Below are 20,809 nucleotides of genomic sequence, written 5' to 3' on the forward strand. Positions count from 1 at the left end.
GACAGGAGGTGCGACCGAACGCAACATGAGCAGGGTGTGGGGGGAGTGGTGGCCTCTCCCCAGCTGAAGGAGTGGTGGGAGGAAGCTGGATTGCGAGATGTGTGGAGGGCGATACGGGGAGGGGAGGAGGGGTTCACGTTTCTCTGACGTCCATAGAACTCAATCAAGAATCGACTACATCTAGGTGTCCGCAAGCCTGATCGGGGGGGTGGAGTCTATCGAGGTGGGTCACATGGGAATAGCAGACCACAAGGTTGTGCAGATGAAGCTGCGGCTGGGGAGGCGAAGGCCGGGGGTGTGGAGCTGGAAATTCCCAGAGGCACTCCTGAGGGATCAGGTGATGCGGGAGGAGATAGGAAGCAAGATCCGGGACTTCTTCGAGAGAAATAATAGCTCGGACACGAGGCTGAGCATTAGGTGGGATGCCTTTAAGGCTACTCTGAAGGGGAACTCAACGCTCTAAAGGCAATTGGTGAGAGGGCTGGAAACTCAGTTGGAAAGAGAGGTGGAGGCCGCAAGGGCGCGAGTGACGGAGACCCCCACAAGGAAGGTGTACAGGGAATACAGGTTAGTATAGGGCCAATTGGGGATCCTAAGGACCAAAAAGGCGGAAGAGGCAATGCTGAGGGTTAGGCAAAAATTCTATGCGAAGGCCAATAAGGCAGACTCACTGCTTGCCCGCCTTCTGTGGGGAAGCAGGGAACGGAATGTTATAATGGCCATGAGGCATGAGAGGGGAGAGAGACTCACCCGGACCGAAGAGATAAAGGGCAGGATGGCTGAATTCTACAAAGCTCTGTACTCTTCACAGATCCCACAGCCTGGGCCACAGAGGGAATTCTTGGGGGCCCTTCCCCTCCCACGTTTAACTCGGGAAGAGGGGAAAGAGCTGGGTCGGGCTATTATGGAGGACGAGGTAAGAGCAATCATAATGGCACTCCCCCACAATAAGGCCCCGGGTCCAGATGGCTACCCAGCATCTTTTTATAAAACCTACTCCCATTTACTGGTTCCGCATTTAACACAATTATTCAACTCTTTTGGGTCCAGAGGTAGTATTACCCCCTCGATGGAGGAGGGCAAAATAACACTTCTACATAAAGCGGGTAAGGATCCGGAAGAATGGACATCGTATCGGCCCATTGCCCTCATAAACACGGAGGGAAAAATGTACGCTAAAATATTGGTGAAACGTCTGGAAAAGTATTTACCCTCGCTAATTCACCAGGACCAGACAGGGTTTGTGATAGAGAGGCAGACCGTTGACAATATCAGGTGGGTGGCCCACATGGTGGAGAAAACACAGAAGACAACCACTCCCGCGATCCTCTTGGCGCTAGATGCCGAAAAGGCGTTTGATCGTGTAGAGTGGTCGTTCCTGTTTCAAGTTATGGAAAAGATGGGTCTGGGGAAAGAGTTCATTAGTTTGGTCATGGTAAATTATGAGCATCCCACGTTGGGCATTTTAGTAAATGGACAGATGTCCCATCCAATTAATCTCCGGCGGGGGACGAAACAGGGGTGCCCCCTATCCCGTTGCTTTACGCTATATATTTGCAGCCCCTTCTTCTTGTCATAAGAGAGGCTGGCAATATTCAGGGTATACCACTCGGGGGATGCCAGCATAAAGTGGCAACATTTGCCGATGATATGTTGCTAACGCTGACGAACCCGAAGGAGTCCATCAAGGCTAGCATAGAACTGCTGGCCAAATTCAGGGAGGTATCAGGTTTGCGGGTCAACTGGCTGAAGTCGGAACTGATGAATTTGCCCCTAGGGGAGAATGAGCTGAAGGAGCTGAAGGCAATTTCCCCGTTTAGGTGGAACCCGGGTGGGTTACGATACTTGGGAGTCAGGATAACCCCCTCTCTGGCGGGACGGTATGGCGCGAACTATGCCCTCATGTTAACGGCAATTAAGAAAGACCTGAGGAAGTGGAGTGCACTAGGATATCCTGGCTAGGGAGGGAGGCAGTCCTTAAAATGGTGGTTCTTCCCTGTGTACTTCATCTATTTCAGGTGATTCCGCTCTCCGTTCTGGCGAGTTTCTTTAAGGAATTAAACCAGGCAGTCAAAGAGTTTATTTGGGAGGGCAAGAGACCGCGCTTGTCCAGGCGACTACTTACGGCATCCAAAGGGGAGGGAGGCCTGGCTGTTCCAACTTTACGATGCTTGGTTGGTTCATATGTTGAAAATAATAAAAAGAAGTTTAAAAAAAATCAAATTGTTGCTAAAGTAAGTCCAACATTCCTACCACTACATACAATCCTCCACCAATCCTCTACATTAAACGTTCTGAATTGAGATAAAAACAGACCATTTCCTTAATTCGCTTTTTGATTTTTAGCAGCTACTGTCAAACCAGTGGAGTGTTGAGCATAGAGCAGCTTTAACCAGAAGATTCTTGCTATTGCCTCATACCTGACGTAATCATAATTTTCTAAAATAAAATCACTGCAGAACAGGGCATGATTACTGTCTATATTACTTAGTGAGCAAATCCTCAATCAAATAATTTGTTGGCCTTTTCCTCTTAATAACATCTTTAGATTTGACATTTTTCTAGCCGTATCCTGACCAAGAATCAGAATCTGAAGCATGTGATCTTTTTGTGTTCTGTTGAAGAGTAGTAAATCATGAATAGGAATCCAATGTCTCAATATATACATATATAGTACATGTCTTTTTTCCAAACGCCAATATAGATTTAAGTTACTCTGCAATAAGATGGGAACTGTCAGTTCACTGTTATATGCATCAGTGGCCTCGTAGGTATGTTGCCATGTCTACCACGTTTCTTAGTCACCCTATCAAGGCAAAGCAAAAACAGAGGTGATGGCTGGAAGGTTTAGAATTAATCTTAACCTCTGGCATTGCTCTGGGCAACCCTCCAGACCATTGTTCTTCGCCTGCCAAGCCCTTAGAGAAGGGGAAAGACCATATGCAAATCAGACTTGGTCCCACTCCAAAAGGGGCAGTCCAGCCCGAACTGCTAGGTCACGTCCATTCTGCACGAGACCACAAGCATCCCCAAACATGTTTCGGCCTTGTTGGGCCACATCAGTGAGGAGTAGCTTGAGTCTCTAGGCCCAGCAGGCACGGGACCCATGTCTGGGCATACCCGGTCCCACTCAGGGTGACAAAGCAAAAACAAAGAGGTCTAAATGTTAGCATACAAAGGCTCAGAATGATGTCATTGGGGGTCATCACCAGTTGGGCGGAGCTGCAAAATGCAATGGTAACGCTATTACCGCTGCATTACCACTCCACCCAATCCCGAGTTTGGGCGGAAAGTGGGAGATTTACCTCCAGCTTATTGCTGGAGGTAAATGTGGGCACTTTCCGCCGATTTGTGGTGCCATTACCGCATTGCTAATAGCACTGCAATAATAGCGCCCAGAATGTCCCAAATGGGAATGGGGATTTACCGGATCCATGCCCGGCAACTCGGGATCTGGCGCTAATAGCGCTGGACCGAGTTGCAGTAATGCAATTTGCGTTGGCAGTATCCTGGTGGATTTATTTCCGGGATACCGCCATGGTCATGATAGAGCCCATAGTCTTAAATCAGTGTTGTCAGTGTTGATTTAAACTGCCTTCAAACATGCCTCTACAAAAATCCTATCCCAAGCAGTTTCTTTGCTTCCATGAGATATGTACTTATCTAATTAGTTTAGGTTGTTATGTGACTCTTGCACCACCTATAGGCTGAAACTTTTGCATTTGAGTACAGATAGGGAGAAATGCATTTGAGGAAGGGCACAAAGCTTGTAGGTGTTGTTTGATTATGTACTAAAGATTGTCCCCCAAAATTAGTAGATGCATCAGTTGTCATATTCAAATAAAAAAGAAAGACTCATGTGAGTCATAAACATTGTGATTATAAAATTGTTAGGTGAAATGTTTTTACTCTTTGGCACCTAGACAAAAATGTGCCTGAAACTCATGCCTAACATTAGCCACTGGTGCACGTGCATATGTTTCAATGTTTTTCTAGGCTAGATACTGAATGTTCTACAATTGTCAAACCATATGCTTCTCTTCCATATGGTTGGCGGTGTTATTTTTCTTATTATGTTTAATAGAGGGAGTGGATGCAGGGAACTCTCTTCATCGTGCTTGCAGTGTGACATGAGCTCTCCCCCTTCAACATGTCTCCTCAGTGTGGGGAAGAGCAGGAGTTCTCTTTGGATGCCCACCCTCTGCATGGATGAGGACTGTGCTTACTCCATCCACCCTGGGTGATAAATGGAAGAGGAGCAAAGGTTCCCCACGATAGTCCTCTTTGGGGGGTGAGGAGGTGTAATCGCGTTTTTGGGGTGTTCAGGTCCACACCATAGTCTTGCTGCAACCAAATCTGTAAATGCACCTTTCGGTATCCTTTATAAGAGAGTGATTGTGATAAAGTTAGTTCCCCTCTTCTAGGTCTGTTGACAGAGTCCAGTGTACCTTGGTAAGGGACATGTTTCCTGCCCATCGTTTCTGACTTCAGATACCCAATTAGGGTTTCCATAGTCTACATCCTCTCAAATCTGTATTTGACTCTCCTACCCACGTTTTCCCTCTGACAAAAGAAAGGGAATTCTGGGAGCTGTAGTTTTTGAATTTTGGGCCTTCAGAAATGGGCTGGGTGTCTTGGACTAGGGATACAGTTTTCAGTAGCACAGCTGGCTTCAAGGACCCGAAGATGTAATTCCTAGGCCCATGTAACGATGAATGAGAAATCACAAAAAGCACGTTGTGTATGCAGCAGCAGGGGCATGTTGATCCCCCACAAACAAAAACGTGCAACACCAGTTTTCACACTTCTGTTGTATTGTCTTGTAGTCCTAATTGAGAATTGTCATGCCAAGTTGTACATAGCCATAAACAATGTCATGTCTTTTTTTATCTGCTCATGTGAGTTTCACATTTGACAGGCACACATTGTCATACTTCTTGTAAGTAAAATATGCTCTCAAATATAGTCAGGTACAAAGAGTGGCATCACACCTTGGGATATTACTGCCTTATTTGCTATATTCTAGAAGAAACGTGAAGAGGTGCAATGACACCAAAGTGATCATGCTTTGTGCATTATTGTTACGTTAGCTAATCATGTTAAGATTTAAATAATTATGATCACACCTTCCGCTTTTTGAAAACGTCAGAAAATATCAACTAATCAAGTATACACTTTTATGTTGCAGAAAATTCTTGAAAAAGAGGTGGCAAAACTTGATAGCCCTGAAACTGGCGGTGAGTGTCTAAACATTCCACACAAAATCAAGAAAAACCTCAGGGGGAAAAGAGGCCCACGGAGACATAAGTAAGTCTTAGATCTTGTGCTTTGAAGTTGTAGATTGAGTGGATGCCGTTTTTCCCAAGACCTTGGTTCTTTTTTAGAGGGGTGGGGAAATTTGAATTTGAGGTAAAACCTGATGTACAAGTGTAGTAGTGCCAACAGTTCCAGAATCCGCATCACTGTATTTTTAAGATGTAGGAAAATGGAATACTATATATCAAGAAACAAAAACATCATGTTAAAGGTACCACAATACAACAACAGGGCAGAATAACAAAAAACTTTGGTTGAGGCACCGTTAAAGTAAAACAGTCTGATGCAACAAAACCTTTCACATTCAGTGAAAAAAATGTTAGTTCAAGTGACATTAAGGTACTGATTTAATGCAACAAAACCCCTGAAATTTGACAGGTGTTGGAAGCTATGCTACTGTAACTATGAATCCCCCATTGTGCAGCCCCCCAAGCACACTGATAACATCACAAATTACATCAATTCGAACATGTCAGATTCCGTCAGTGATGATATCATATTAGTCATCAGTAAATACACCACCTATGACCTCGTCAATGACCTTACTGGTATGTTCCAGCCATGGGGAATCATTTTTGACTGTATTTGAAGATATAGAGTGCATTCTAGCACAGTTGCAAAATAGCAGGGGTCTCATCACGGGTTGCGCACAGCATTAAATATGCGGCGGTAACACTATTAGTGCCTCATTTCGGCTCTGCCCAATCCTGAGTTTGGGCTGGAATTAAATCTTAACACTTTCTGTCTGTTTTCAGCACTATTACCTTGGCGCTAATAGCGCTATGGTAATAGCGCCCGATTGCCAAATTGGGTCGAATGGACCCAGTGGGAATTGGGACTTGCCGCCTCCTCCGCAATTCAGGATCCGGCGCTAATAGTTCCAGACCGAGTTGCGCTAACGCAATTTGGGTTGGGCGGTATCACAGCGGATTTACCATACACTTCCAAAGCAGTCAGCATAAGGAGGTGGGTGCTGAACATTTCTTTTATTTATTAATGCTATGAAGTACAGCTTTGCCATATTTGGCCTCCTGAGCTTAGTCTAGGCAATAATGTTTACTGAAGGTTTGGGAGGAACATACAATTAAAAGAACATTACCAGGGGTAAGTCATTTGTTCTTCTTACATATGTTATATTCTTCAGCGGGTGCAAAGACATAATTATACTATCCAAATGTCTAATTTGCATAGGGGACTGTTTTTAGAATCGAATGATAGAAGTACTAGACTATCTCAGTATGGTAAATGCTCATTCAATACAGAGGAACTCTCCTCTGTAAGAATACCATGATTATAAATTGCTATCCACTCCAATCAAACTCTCTGCTTAAATCCACACTTGTATGCAGAAACATCCTTTTAAAATGTTGCATTTCTGTTAATTGCATGCTTGATCTGCTATACCAGTGATGTCATGATGATACCATATGTGATGTCATATTTGATGTCATCTGTGATGTAATTTGGGATGTTTTTAGTGTACTTAGGAGCTACATAATGGGGGCCCCATAGTTAAGGTGGCGTTGCTTCGAACTCCTGTTGAATTTCAAGGGTGTTGTTGCCTTTTTAGAACCTTTGCATCACTTCAGCAGTTCTTTTCATTAAATTTCAACAGTTTCATTGCATCAGATAGTTTCACCTTAACGTTTGTGATGGGGCGGCCCGCCACAAATAACCATGCTGACTCCTAGAGTACAATTCAAGGGTCTTTATTCAAACTTTTGCTGGTCTGAGTTGGCTGGTTTTCTGCAGAGCCTAATGGACTGGGGATATTTGGCTGGCCCTTTCCTCTCTTCGGCTTCCCCAGCGTTGGTTCCCACCACCCTAGCCCAGACGTGCCTGTCAGGGTTGTTGTAACTCTCAGATCAGTAACCCCTAGGGGTTTTTCTTCTCTACACTATAGGTGTTTGCCCTAAAACGGTGGCTACTTGACTCCCTAGGGAACTTCTAACTTTCCCTCTCCTGTCATCGGTTAGTAATCACAGTATAGGGAACGGTATCTTCTTTCGCTCAGCGTCACGCTCACACCTTTCACACCCTATCATACCTGACTTATCGCTATACCTGTCTCTGAAGCTGTTCTCCTGCCACCACGTTACTGTCCCTTCAATCTCTCGCTCTGCTTTTCCACCACCATCCTTCAATCTTACTTCCTTTCCCACTTCCTATTCTTGCTACCGCCCTGCTCACCCAGAGATATGGTGCCCTGCTGACCCCTCTACTACGACTACCACGTATTTTCTTTACACGCTACTCCCACTGCTTACTACGTTTGCACCCAACTACTACTACTACCTCTACTCCTACTCTACCTCTCGCACTCTTTCCTCTCACACACAAATACTCCACAGACTCCTCCTTAATGATTGCCTCTGCTCTCACCTCCCCTGATATCTCAAACGTCCCCCGCCGCCTCCTGTCCCCACCCAATTAACCCACACCTGCACACTCACACCTCCTTAAATACCCCACCCCCTCCCAGGATTGGTTACTTACCATGTCCAATCACTTACCTGCCTCCAGGGGGTGTGACAGGGGATGGCCATGGGAGGGCTTAAAAATACTATTAAGCCCCGCCCTTTCCCAACATGGACCCTGCTGAGGTCCTGCGACGCTGGAACCCTCAAGGCCTGCGGGAGCCTTAAAAATAATAATAATATCCCTGATGTTATAGTGGATAAGGCCTTCATGGGGCCTTTATTAATGATTTGAAATTCCCAGGTGGGTTAGTGGTGGGTCCCTGCGGGGTACACACTCCAGCAGACACTGGGCCTCATTACAAGGTTGGCAGTAACCCGCCAGTGTTACCAGCGGGTTGCCGCCGACCTCGTAACACTGTCGCATGATATCCCGGTGCCACCGGGATATTACAAATCTCGGCGGCACGGGATGTCAGCCGGCGGGAACTGTAAGTCCCCATTCTCTATAGTATTCCATGGGAATGGGGACACGGAAGCACTGGCACCATTATTTCCATGAAAACCATGCCTGCAGGGGTCGAGAGCACCAGCCCCTGCAGGCATTCTCGTAGTTTGGCGGTCCGGAAAGGGTGCTGATACCGTTATGCTTGTAATCAGGGTCACTGTCTGCTGGAGCCTGACAGTTTTGTGGATAGCACAGGCACCGCTTTGGTGCAGCGCTTTGCATCTCCTACATCCTTTGCCAGTGTTGTGCCATTCGCAGCACCCCTTTGGCAGGGATGCCGTGCTGTCTCCGGCGTCTCCTGCTGCTGGGCTGCCATGCTGTCTGCCGCTTACTCTGCGGCCCGGATGCTGCCATCAGTGCCGTAAGGGGGGGGTGGTCAGGGGGCCTGCCTGCTCCCAGGCACCAATGGGAAGTTGGGGTGGGCTCCCCCCCTTGACAGGGCCTGTTTTCCAGTCCTGTCACACGTTACTTTAACTTAAGTTTTTGCACTGAATTTCAATGGTATTGTTCTGGTCTTGTAATTCTAACACTTTTCCTCTTAACATCTCAAATAACTCCATATCTATAACTTAGCATCTTTGTTCCTGAGATAGGGCACATGTTTTTTTTCCTGCAAGTGTAACCTTAATGCAATATCCAACATTTCTGAGAAAATCTAGTATATCATATGAACAATGATAGATACAAAATCTTACCTCCAGGAGTTCACTACAAAGTGAAATAGCGACTGACATACAAGATTGTTTCTCCTGAAAAGAAAAGAAACAACAAAAAAGTAAATCAATGTTGATACATGATATATAAAATGCACGTACATTTAATTTCTCCCATCATATCAGTACAGAAATGAAGTATCCAGGCATAGGAAACAACAGGCAGGAACCACTGTGAGTCAGTAAATATGAAAAGAAAAGATGTACTTTATTGCTGCTTGTTACAGTAGAAGGTCAGGAAGGAGAAAAGTAGAGTACATCCTTCTAGCTCAGGCTCCCATGTAGAAGTCCTGGCTAACTTTCATATCTGGAACATGGAGGTTCTCCAGGTTCCAATCCAACAACATTCCACTAGGTATTATATATGCATACTCCAACTCTCCCTCTTTCACAAAAGCAAAAAGAGGAGGTATATTTTTATCTCGTACTATAAACACAACCTATAGTCACACAGACAGAGACCTTACAATAAAATTAAAACTTCACCACACCATACACCAGCACACCTGAGACCCCTTGCTACATACGGAACCAAATATAAAATGACCAATCACTTTCTATCCGATTATCAAGCCTTGTTCTATCGAGAGAGGGGCGCCCGCTACCTTTGCAAACCACTTTCTATCCGAGCCTGCCACATAATGGATAATGAGCCTGCCACGCTCATGCAAACCAGCTCCAATCAAACATTTACAACCAACTAACATAAACTAAAACTACTTTTATCAGTAGCCATCACTACCTCCAGATCTTGAGACTGCCACTCTCAAAAGGGAGGTGGGAGGGTGGGCTGGGGGTTCACAAAACAGCACTTGCCAAACACTCTGACAACTAACAGGAGGACGATGGGCACTGAAGGTGGGGTCTTGGGACAGAAATGTGGCAATACTCAGATAGGGAAGCTGACGATATGCTACCATTACTACCAAGCTGGGAGAAGTAACATGCCTTAGCTGGAATGTGCGCAGCCTGGGAAACTGGATCAAGAGGCAGAAGCCACTCATTAATATAGAGAGACACAATGACACCTTTCTTTATCTGCAGGAGACTCATGCACTAGCAGTGGGCTGTGAGGGGCTTGCCAGAAATTGGGTCAGGGACCGATCCTACACTACATATTGCACACAGTCTAGTTGCGTGATGATCCTTACACACACAACTCTCCCATTCCAACCAAATAAATCCTAATGTTGATCCTCTAGGAAGATACGTTTTGATTTATGGTGCCATGGCAGGAAGAGAAATACTGTTGCTAAATGTCTATGGCCCCAACATGGACGATCCATAATTTTACGCTGATATAGATAAGCAAGCCCTGTACCTGTTCATCGCAATCCGGTGGGGAGGTGATTTCAACACTATTCTCGACTTACAACTAGATCGATCTACCCACAGGCCCATATTATCAAACACAGCTCACACTATTAGGGTGGAATGGCTACCCTAGGACTGGTGGATGCTTGGAGGGCGCTGCATGCCCGCGACCGCTCCTACTCCTTCTAATTGTCAGTCCATGACTCATTCTCCTGCATCCATATGTGGCTAGTCTCTGATACACTACTTGGGGGTGGTTAAAGAGACCTGCATGCTTCTCAGAACCTACTCTGATAATTCTCCTATTAGTATCACCATTAGTACTGACTTCATTCCCAAGATCCAGAAGTAGCTGGCGATTTAACCCACAAGCACTAGCATTTGCAACTACTATAGATGACCATGTGAAGTTATTCTTTGAAACCAATATGTGCTCAGTCCCCTGACCATTACCCTTTGGGAAGCCTTCAAGGTTTATATCCGTGGGATTTCCATGTCTGCTGAGTTCAGTGCACTCAAACCATCAGGCGAGACATAGCGAACTGCGAGAATCGGCTTGGAGAGCTGGAGCAGGAACAGGCGTCTGTTCCTCCCACAGCCCCACTCACACAGATAAAGGAGGGCCATAGATAGTTTTAAGGTGCAAGCTGACCGAGAGCTTAAGTTTCTCCACACCCCGATGGCTGCCAGGAGATATGGGGAGGGCGAAAGGCCAGGTAGGTTGGCCCGCATGGTACAACAGGAGGGCAGCAGTGGCTGCACTTCATTTACTGCAGACCAAGCAGGCAACATGGTGCACACACAAGCAGTTATAAACGGTGTTCACTAGGGTTTACACATACCTCTACTCAGACAAAGACACTCGTACCTTAGAGGACCTTGACAAATGTCTCTAAAACCTGCTGACCAATCAACTTTCTTGGGAAGCCAGGGCCTTCCTCGATCTCCTGATTTCCCTTGCAACATTACTCATGTGATTGATGATCTACCAACAGTGAAAGCACCAGGTACAGATGGCCTCACGGCTGAATTTTACAAACACTAAAGGACACTATTGGCCTCCAACCTGCTGCAACTATGGCAGAAAGCTCTTGAGGCGCATGTGCTCCCGGATAACATGCGGCAGGCTGTCATTACAATTCTCCTGCAGCCCAATAAACATGCTGAACAGTGCGCCTCACATAGACCCCTCTCATTAATCAACACTGCTGTCAAAATATTCGCTAAGATAATTGCCACCCGTCTGATGGCGTTTATGCCTCACAATATTCATCCAGACCAATCCGGGTTCATTTCTGGGAGGTCCATTGCACTGAACTTGCAATGTCTCTTCAATATATTACTGCAGATTGACCCTGGGGCCCAAGTGGTGGCAGCTGCACTTGACATTCAAAAAGCATTCAACTCTGTTTCTTGGCAATTTATGTATGCAATGTTGTCAGGCTGAGAGGTCCTGTGTCCGCGGAAGCTGCTGAACCCCCGACAATCCCCCTGAAATGTAATTCCCAGAACTAGATATTAATTCAGCTCTGCAAACTACACCCCAAAGGGAAAGGGGGAAGTGGATAACAAAACAACACCAGGCTGACTGCGTCAAGGCTACCCAAAGCTGATCCTGCAGAGGATATAAGAAAAGCAGATACAAATCCTTTTATTACTTACTTAACCTTTAGAGTTGGAAAGACTTTAAATCCTTAACTAATAATTAAGAATCATACCTGGTTCTTCTCTTGAAATTTCTTAGAGAAGCTTGTAAAGAAGATGAAAATCTCTCTTACTTGAGTCTCTTGAAATTCACAGCAACTTCTTATTTTGGGCAAACCTGGAAAGTTTTGCTCTTTGCCTTTTTTCCAAAATTCACTAATTGTCCAGTTAAATTGTCTTTAATATTTTCTTTCTTTTTCTTTCAAACTTTTCTTTAGTTTCCAAAACCTTTTTACAATTCAATAGAGTTTGAGAATTCTTGAAGAAACACGTGCTAAACACACACGCAGATGATCTCAATGCTGAAGATTCGCACGTTGGAAAACTTCCTGCGTTGAAGAACACGCGCACTGTAAGAAAAGTCCACGCGCAGAAAACACACGCGCTTGTAAACACACGCGAAGCAGAATTCACGCGCAAACGGATTCTCGCACAGAAAACACACGCGCTTGTAAACACACGTGCTGTTGAACTCCCACGCCTAGATTCTTGCGCTAGGAAGCACTCGCGCTGGAAAACACACGCGCAATAGAGTTCTCACGCGACGAACAGATTCTCGCGCTAGGAAGCACACATGCTGGAAAACACGCGCAATGGAGTTCTCACGCGGCAAACAGATTCTCGCGCTAGGAAGCACACGCGCTGGAAAACACACGCACAGTTGAATTCACTCGCCTGGAAGTACACGCGCTGGAAACACACGCGCAATTGAATTCTCACTCCGAAACAATGCGCTTGAAAACACACGCGCTAATTTCACTCACACGCGCAAAGGTTCAACGGTTAGTTTCAGATTGCACGTAGTACGTGTTTAACAAATAGCGTCCACCCGTTAACCTCGCGCAAAACTTCAAGCACACTCAAAAAGTTCAAAATATAAATTCAAAGATAACTTTTTACGAGTTCTCACTTAAATGTCTCTAAACAAAGTCACTTATCTCCAGAACGATTTCCTAAAGATCTTCAGAGTTTCCTGTCTTCAAAACGCATTCCTGACAGCTGAAAACTTCTCCTGAAACCCCCAAGAAAGTAGCCGCTCAACTGCTAGCGCCTGAAGGATAAAATCCACCAGGCCCAAGTCTTAAGCAGGAGCAGCCACTACACACGTCCTCTCAGCTGGGGTTTAGATGATGAAAGGCAAAGAGTGACAGTTTAGAATGTTCATTGTTCTTCAGCAGTGTTTTCTAACCAATCAGAGCTGTCACTGTGAAACTCCATTTTACCTTGGGTCAGAACCAGGATTCTGAATCAGGAAGTTAAGGCCAAACCAACTACAATAGAAAACTTCCCACCCACACAATGCTAATCTAAAAAAGAATAATAAAATAGAAATAATGGAAAGAAACTTGAATAAGGGAAAATAGCCTGAATAGGGGAAGGAAACCTGACAAATGTTAGTGAAATGTGGGTTCGGTCCAGGTTTTCTGTTCTGCCTGCGCCTTTTATACATGACTCCGATGGCCAAGGTTAGCACTAATGGAAGACTCTCCCCAAAATTCACGATAGCTAGGGGCAACCCGCCAAAGCTGCCCCCTGTCACTCCTATATTTGCAATTACCATTGAACCACTGGCTCACCTGATATGTCATAAACACATGCATCGGGGAATCCATATGACAGGGGCACCTGCGCTCTTATCCATCAGAGACACACACATCCATCTATCGCCTATCATGAATAATGTCCTACATTCTGGGGAGGTATGAAGATTCAAAGTTAACTGCAACAACTCTGAACTCTTCCCCCAAACAGTTGTCACCACTAAACCTCATGACCTGCAGCGGTTTACATGGGCCTCCTCTAGTATCCTCTACTTGGGGGTTGTGGCTGCCCGACACAGCGCCATGATATACGACTGTATCTATACTGCGTATATGACACAGCTGGTATCTAAACCTAAGAGTTGGGCCCGATTAGCAATCACTATCGCTGGCTAGTAATCTGAGGCTCACAACTGAGTTTAGTTTTCTCAAGGTTTTACTTTTTGTTTGCAACAGAAATAATAAATAAACCCTAACTAACCCTACTCTACCAGGGGATTACCTACCTATTCTAGGATATAAGGAGAAACCTCATAGCATACACAAAACTAGCCCTGACACTAAGCAACCAAACATTCAATGTGAAGCATGAACAACAACACCATCCCAGTTTTATATGACTTTGTCACCCTTGTATTAGAGGACCCTAGTATTAGCTTCAACAACTTCAAGACAACAAGCTTCAGTTCTTAATTGTTCTGGCTTCAGCTTTGGAAGGTTCTGTATACTGGCTTGGGCAAAGCTTGTACTAGTTATTAGTTCAACAACGTGTGCAACAATTAAGGGCCTGATTCATGGAAAGTTTTCCTATGGGATTGCGCCATTATAAAACACTTCCATGAATCAAGCCCTCAATGTAGAGTGTTACAAGAGTTAAGGTTCACTTCAAAATCAGATTTAGGCATATGTGATTGCTTCTTGATGGTAAACTCCAACTTGCTACTTGCATTCCCTTTAATATGGATAGCATTCGTCTTTAACAATGATCTGGAAACACTCTGAAATGAGATATTCTTGTAACTGTTTGGGAAAGTCTGTGACTGCTTGTTAAATCATAACCGCTACTGTTCTCCCTGTTAATAGGAGGCAAGCGACTTCTCCAGTTAATAACTTTACTATAACAATGGGAAAATAAAGACTTTATTCACACGCAAGCACTTCAGCGATTGCAGGATAAGCGCATGATACATTTCCCTTTGTTTAACAAGACTTCCCACAACACTGAATGAGTTCACTCGGTTTAACTTCTATGTGAGTAAACCTCATCTGGTTACGAGCACCAGTAAGGAGTTTCTGCTGCTTTGGAGTACGACACTTCATTTACAGGCTCCAGAATTAAAGCGGATGCAGGTTTCTACCACCATACATTTCGAAGGGATTGTGTCCTCTGACGTATTCCTCATCTTAGATATCTCCTTCCAGCTCTGCTGGCCTCGGAAAATTTTTCTCTAGAGGGCGCTGCGCGTCGACGTCCTCCGAGTCGATGTCCCTCGACAGCCGCCGTATCGGCGTCGACGTCATCCTGCCTATAAAGGCCACGCGCAGCGTCCGTTGCTCAGTTCCGTTTTTCCGCGCTTACTCAGTGCCTCGGGATACCGTTGCTCAGTTCTTGTCAGATTAATCCTGTTTACCTCGAGTTATTCGTTCCGTACTCGATGGCTTTCTCGTCGGAACCGACAACTCCTCGATCCGGCTTCAAAAAATGCCGAGATTGTGGGAAAAAGATGTCGGTGACTGACCCTCACAGAGTTTGTCTGTGGTGTTTGGGAGCTGAACATCATTGTTCGGAGTGCGACGACTGTATGTCCATGACAGCTAAAGCCCTGAAGGAGCGTAGGGGGAAGCTGGAGAAAGGTAAGACTTTTAAAGCTTCTTCTTCGTCGACGAAGTCGAGACATTCGTCTCCTCGTCACCATTCGCGCTCCAGGTCTCAGAGTGGGTCCCATCACTCCTCGAGATCGAAGCACTCGAAGAGGAGACGTCGAAGATCCCCTTCTCCATCTTCCTCTTCCTCTGTTTCGCCAAAAAGAATCCCTTGCCCCACGAAACATAGTTCCCGGGCTGAATGGGAGGAATTCCGCAAAAATATGATGAGCGTCTTCGAGAAAGCGGCCTCGACCCCCTCGAAGACTGCCGAGAGCGATGCTCTGGTCGAAAGACCCGAAGGTCAAAAACGCAGCGAGTCGCAGTACCCGCGAAGGAAACCTCTCGAGTGCGTCTCGAACCCTCGAGTAGGACTATGACCTCCAAACCTTCCTCGAAGGTTCCGTCGACGCCGTCGACGAGGGTTCCGTCGACGCCGAGGTCGGTGTCTTCGACGCCGTTGTCGAAGGAACCTTCGACACACGGGTCTGTCGACTCGACGCCAGCTTCGACACCAGCGTCGACGCCAAGAAAAGTCATGGTCACGACACACCCAGTGACTATCCCCAGGTCCTCGATGGCGATGGCTTCGAGATTGTCGAGTAGAATCCCAATTCTGTCGAGGTCATCGAAGCCTCCGCCTTTGTTTTCGACGCCACGCTCGAAGCCTTCGACGTCGGCGTCGACGACATCGACGTTTTCGAGGCCGATAATGACAAGCTTGGCACCCTCTGCCCTGGAAATGGGATTTACGCCCTTTATGAGTTCAGAACAATTGAGAACTATGTCCTCAATTTTGGAAGAGGGTGAATTGTCTCAACAGGAAGACACATTTGAGTTGCAGGGACCTGTAACCCCAATTAGAGAGGAATTTTCCTCTGAAGAATGCAGGTTAAAGGATCTTCATGATTCCTTACATGAGGCAAGTGGGTTAGACACTTCCCCTGAGGTGGAGTTTGCTAGGCCAGACCCGGAGGAGCATGCTGAAACCCCCTATAGAGCCTTAATGGCCAGGATCACAGAGTTCATGGGGTGGTCTGCACGTTCATAATCTTTCCAACAAGATGACCTCACGGATATTCTTGACAAAGACCCAAAGGAGGATCCTGTGGTGCCTTTTCATAAAGCTCTTCAGAGGAAGGTCATGACAAACTGGGAAACCCCAGATGTCGTACCAGCAGTAAATAAAAAACTGTCTACTAAGTACAGGGTATCCTCTACAGACCCGGAGTTTTTGTCTAAACACCCATCCCCAGAAAGTCTGGTGGTACAGGCAGCATCCTCTACCGATGTCAAGACGGCTTATCCTACCGTCCCACAGGACAGGAACGATAAAAAATATGATGCTATGGCAAAAAAAGTCTTTTCAGCATGTAGCATGGCGTTAAAATCTGTTAATGCTACTTGCACCCTTGCTAGGTTCAGCCATACACTTTGGGAGTGTGCTTCTACAGCGGCTGACTGCATCCCGGAGGGAGAAGAAAGGGATGCGTTCCTGAATATTATACAGGACGGTAAAGACGCTATGTGCGAATCCCTCCAGACGTGCATTGATTCGGCTGACAGTATCAGCAGAGCAATGGCGGCAAGTACATCAACCAGGAGATTCGCTTGGTTGAGAAAGTCTGGTTTTGCCCCAGATGTGCAAGCCAGGCTCTTGAACATGCCATTCGATGGCTCTTCTTTGTTCGGGAAAAAGGCGGATGACAGTTTAGAAAAACTGCAAACTTCAAAAGCAGCAGCAAAATCCCTAGGAGCTGCAATCCGTCAAACTCCTTTTCGTCCCACAGGAACCCCTGCGAGGGGCAAGTCCTTTCGCTTCTACTCCGCATTCGGAAGAGGTAGAGGACGACCGGCTCAAAGGGGACAAAGAAGAACTACCCGAGGTGGACGGGGTAGATATTCAAAAGCCGCAGCAACAGCAGGTGCCTCTTTACCATCGGCATCTGCATCAGCCGCCCCAAAACCACTCTGAGGACTTCCCTCACAGGACACCTGTAGGAGGCAGGTTGACTCAACATCTGGCGGTATGGCAGGCTATCACGTCAGATGCTTGGGCATTGGAAACAGTTGCCCAAGGTTACTGCCTGCCTTTCCTACGTATACCTCAGAGTCATCCACCGGGGATCAGCTCTCAGAAAGCTCCAGATCCGCTCCTCTTGCAGGAAATTTTGGACCTGCTAGAGAAAGGTGCCATAGAACCGGTACCTGTAGCGGAGAGGAACAAGGGCTGGTACTCCCCTTACTTTCTCATTCCAATGAAAGACGGAGGACTGAGACCCATCTTGGACCCGCGAGAATTGAACAAATTCCTCAGAAAAGACAAATTCAAGATGGTCACTCTTTCTCAGATCCTCCAGGCTCTTCAGTTCCAGGACTGGTTGGTATCTCTGGACCTTCAGGACGCTTATTTCCATGTGCCTATCGATCTCAAACACAGGAAATACCTGAGGTTCGCAATTGGCAACTCTCACTATCAATTTCGAGTGCTGCCATTTGGGTTGACCTCCCCCCCGAGGGTCTTCACCAAGTTAATGTCGGTAGTGGCAGCAAGTCTAAGGAGGGAAGGGATTCACGTCTACCCCTACCTGGACGATTGGTTGATCAGGGCTGTTTCTTCGGAACAAGCTCAGATCCAACTAAATCACGTGTGCCACTCCCTTCACAGACTGGGCTTCTCTCTCAATTTAAAGAAGTCACAAATGATACCATCGCAGAGACTCCAGTTCATAGGAGCGATCCTGGACACTTCCCTGGGAAAAGCCTCGCCACCAGAGGTGAGGGCTCAAGATATTCTACAGATGGTTACCAAGTTTCAACATGCCCAACGTCTCCCAGCCTTCGACTTTTTGAGGTTGCTAGGCCTCATGGCATCCTGCATTTTCCTAGTGCCAGAGGCTCGCCTGAGAATGAGATCCCTCCAGTGGGCACTGAGGACTCAGTGGTCACAATTCTCAGGGAGAATGACAGATCTTCTTCAGGTTCCCGACAGAGTAGCTCGAGACCTTCAGTGGTGGGCCTGTCAGGAGAACATTCTAAAAGGAGAACATTTTTGGCAACCCTGGCTGGAGATAACAGTAGTCACGGATGCCTCACTCACGGGGTGGGGAGCCCACGCCAACGACTTGACCATCAGCGGTCGTTGGTCTCCATCGGAGTCCAGACTACATATCAACCTGTTAGAGCTGAGAGCCATCAGACTTGCGCTGAAGGCGTTCCTGCCAGCTGTACAAGGGAAAAACGTCCTGATAATGACGGACAACACAGTGGCCATGCATTACCTCAACAAAAGAGGAGGCGTAGGATCACTACCCCTGTGCAGAGAGGCGATGCAGCTCTGGTTTTGGGCAATCCAAGAAGGAATCTCTCTATCGGCAGTTCACCTAGCCGGAGAGAAGAACTTGACAGCGGACGCTCTGAGCAGGCAGAGCACAGTCTCCCACGAGTGGGAACTAGCTCAGGAAGTCCTTCAAGAGATCTTCGCCCTTTGGGGAACCCCTCAGGTGGATCTGTTCGCCACCAGCGTCAACAGGAAATGCGATCTGTTCTGCTCAAGGGAATTTCCCCCGAGAGGAGCTCTGGGAGACGTGTTCATAGTGGACTGGGAGTTTCAGCTTCTGTACGCGTTCCCACCGGTCCCTGTCATTCCTCAAATGATCAGGAGGTTGAGAAGATTCCGGAGAACCATGATCCTAATTGCCCCGGATTGGGCCAGGAGAACGTGGTACCCGGACCTTCTAGACTTGTCCATCTGCCCTCCAATTCGACTTCCACTCAGAGAGAACCTACTCTCACAGAAGGGAGGTCAGGTTCTCCATCCAGACATCAAAACCCTCAACCTTCACGCTTGGCTTCTGAAAGGTTGAGGTACAAGGATTGGGACCTCCCTGATGATGTTATGGAGGTGTTGCTTTCGGCAAGGAGGCCAGCAACAAAGTCTTTATACCGCTGCCGTTGGAACAGATTTTGCAGCTGGTGTAGAGAACAGAATATCGACCCTTTTTCATGTGGTACACCAATGGTTTTGTCCTTCCTTCTATATTTGGCGAATTCAGGCCTTCAAGTTGGCACCATTAAGGGCTATCTCGCAGCGCTATCCATCTTTAAGCGCACTGCGGAAGAACCATCCTATTTCAAATTACCCTTGGTAATACAGTTTCTGAAGGGGTTAACTAATGTTTATCCCCCAAGACCATTCCAAGTTCCCCTATGGGATTTAAACTTAGTACTAACTTTCCTGATGGGCGCACCTTTCGAACCACTCCATTCTTGTTGGTTAAGATTCCTTACCCTTAAAACTGTTTTATTAATAGCACTTACATCTGCTAGAAGGGTGAGCGAATTACAAGCTCTTTCTTGTAAACCCCCTCACACAATATTTCACAAAGACAAAGTTGTCCTGCAAGTGAAGCCTAATTTCCCCCCAAAGGTGGTTTTGGAATTCCATATCACTCAGAAGATTACCCTACCATCTTTCTATCCTCCTCCTCATCCGGGGAAAGAGGAAGAGAGGTTACACAGGCTAGACCCTAGAAGGGCTTTAAGTTTTTACATCAGTAGACTAGCCAGGATAGGACAGGCAGACCAGCTGTTTGTAGGTTACACAGGTCACAAGCTGGGGTTACCAATAACTAAGCAGACCATTTCCAGATGGATCATTCTAGCCATTCTGGAATGTTATAAACTGGCAGGGAAAGAGCCCCCTCAAAACCTTAGGGCTCATTCGACCAGAGGTGTTGCAGCTTCATCGGCCCTCAAAAGAGGTGTGCCAGTTAAAGACATCTGTGCGGCCGCTACATGGTCGTCTGTCCATACCTTTACACAATTTTACAACTTGGATTCCTCCTCCAGTCAAGAGACTAGGTTTGGAAGGGCTGTACTGCATTCTATTCACCAATAGAAGACAGCATGAAGTCAGTACTCCCTCCTCCGATAATAGAATACTGCTATGGGAGCCTATCTAAGATGAGGAATACGTCGGAGGACACAATCCCTTCGAAGAACAAGTTACTTCTTACCTTGTAACGTTCTTTCGACGGGATGTTCCTCCGACGTATTCCTCATCGACCCTCCAATCCATCCCCGCAGTTCTACTTCCCTTGTTGTTGCAGCTTACGCTCCTTCAGGGTGATTAGTCTAGTCCAGAAAGAATTATTGTGGGCTACAAAACGGAACTGAGCAACGGACGCTGCGCACGGCCTTTATAGACAGGATGACGTCGACGTCGATACGGCGGATGTCGAGGGACATCGACTCAGAGGACGTCGACGCGCAGCGCCCTCGAGAGAAAAATTTTCCGAGGCCAGCAGAGCTGGAAGGAGATATCTAAGATGAGGAATACGTCGGAGGAACATCCCGTCGAAAGACCGTTACAAGGTAAGAAGTAACTTGTTCATTTGTATCCTTTGCTACTGCTATCACTGGCACTCTCAG

At 46.6% G+C, this 20,809-nt stretch overlaps 1 protein-coding gene across 1 annotated transcript in view; it reads left to right on the forward strand.

Moving 5' to 3' along the window:
• LOC138481266 (fibrous sheath-interacting protein 2-like) overlaps positions 1 to 20,809 on the forward strand; it is a 2,966,522-nt gene that overhangs the window by 620,691 nt on the left and 2,325,022 nt on the right. The window contains exon 5 of the mRNA XM_069613320.1: positions 5,189 to 5,307. Within this exon, the coding sequence (XP_069469421.1) occupies positions 5,189 to 5,307 (119 nt within the window). The remainder of the gene's footprint in view (positions 1 to 5,188; positions 5,308 to 20,809) is intronic.

This window comes from Ambystoma mexicanum, chromosome 5p, assembly GCF_040938575.1.
Source record: "Ambystoma mexicanum isolate Mex_15411 chromosome 5p, UKY_AmexF1_1, whole genome shotgun sequence".
In the NCBI taxonomy this organism is placed as follows: domain Eukaryota; kingdom Metazoa; phylum Chordata; class Amphibia; order Caudata; family Ambystomatidae; genus Ambystoma; species Ambystoma mexicanum.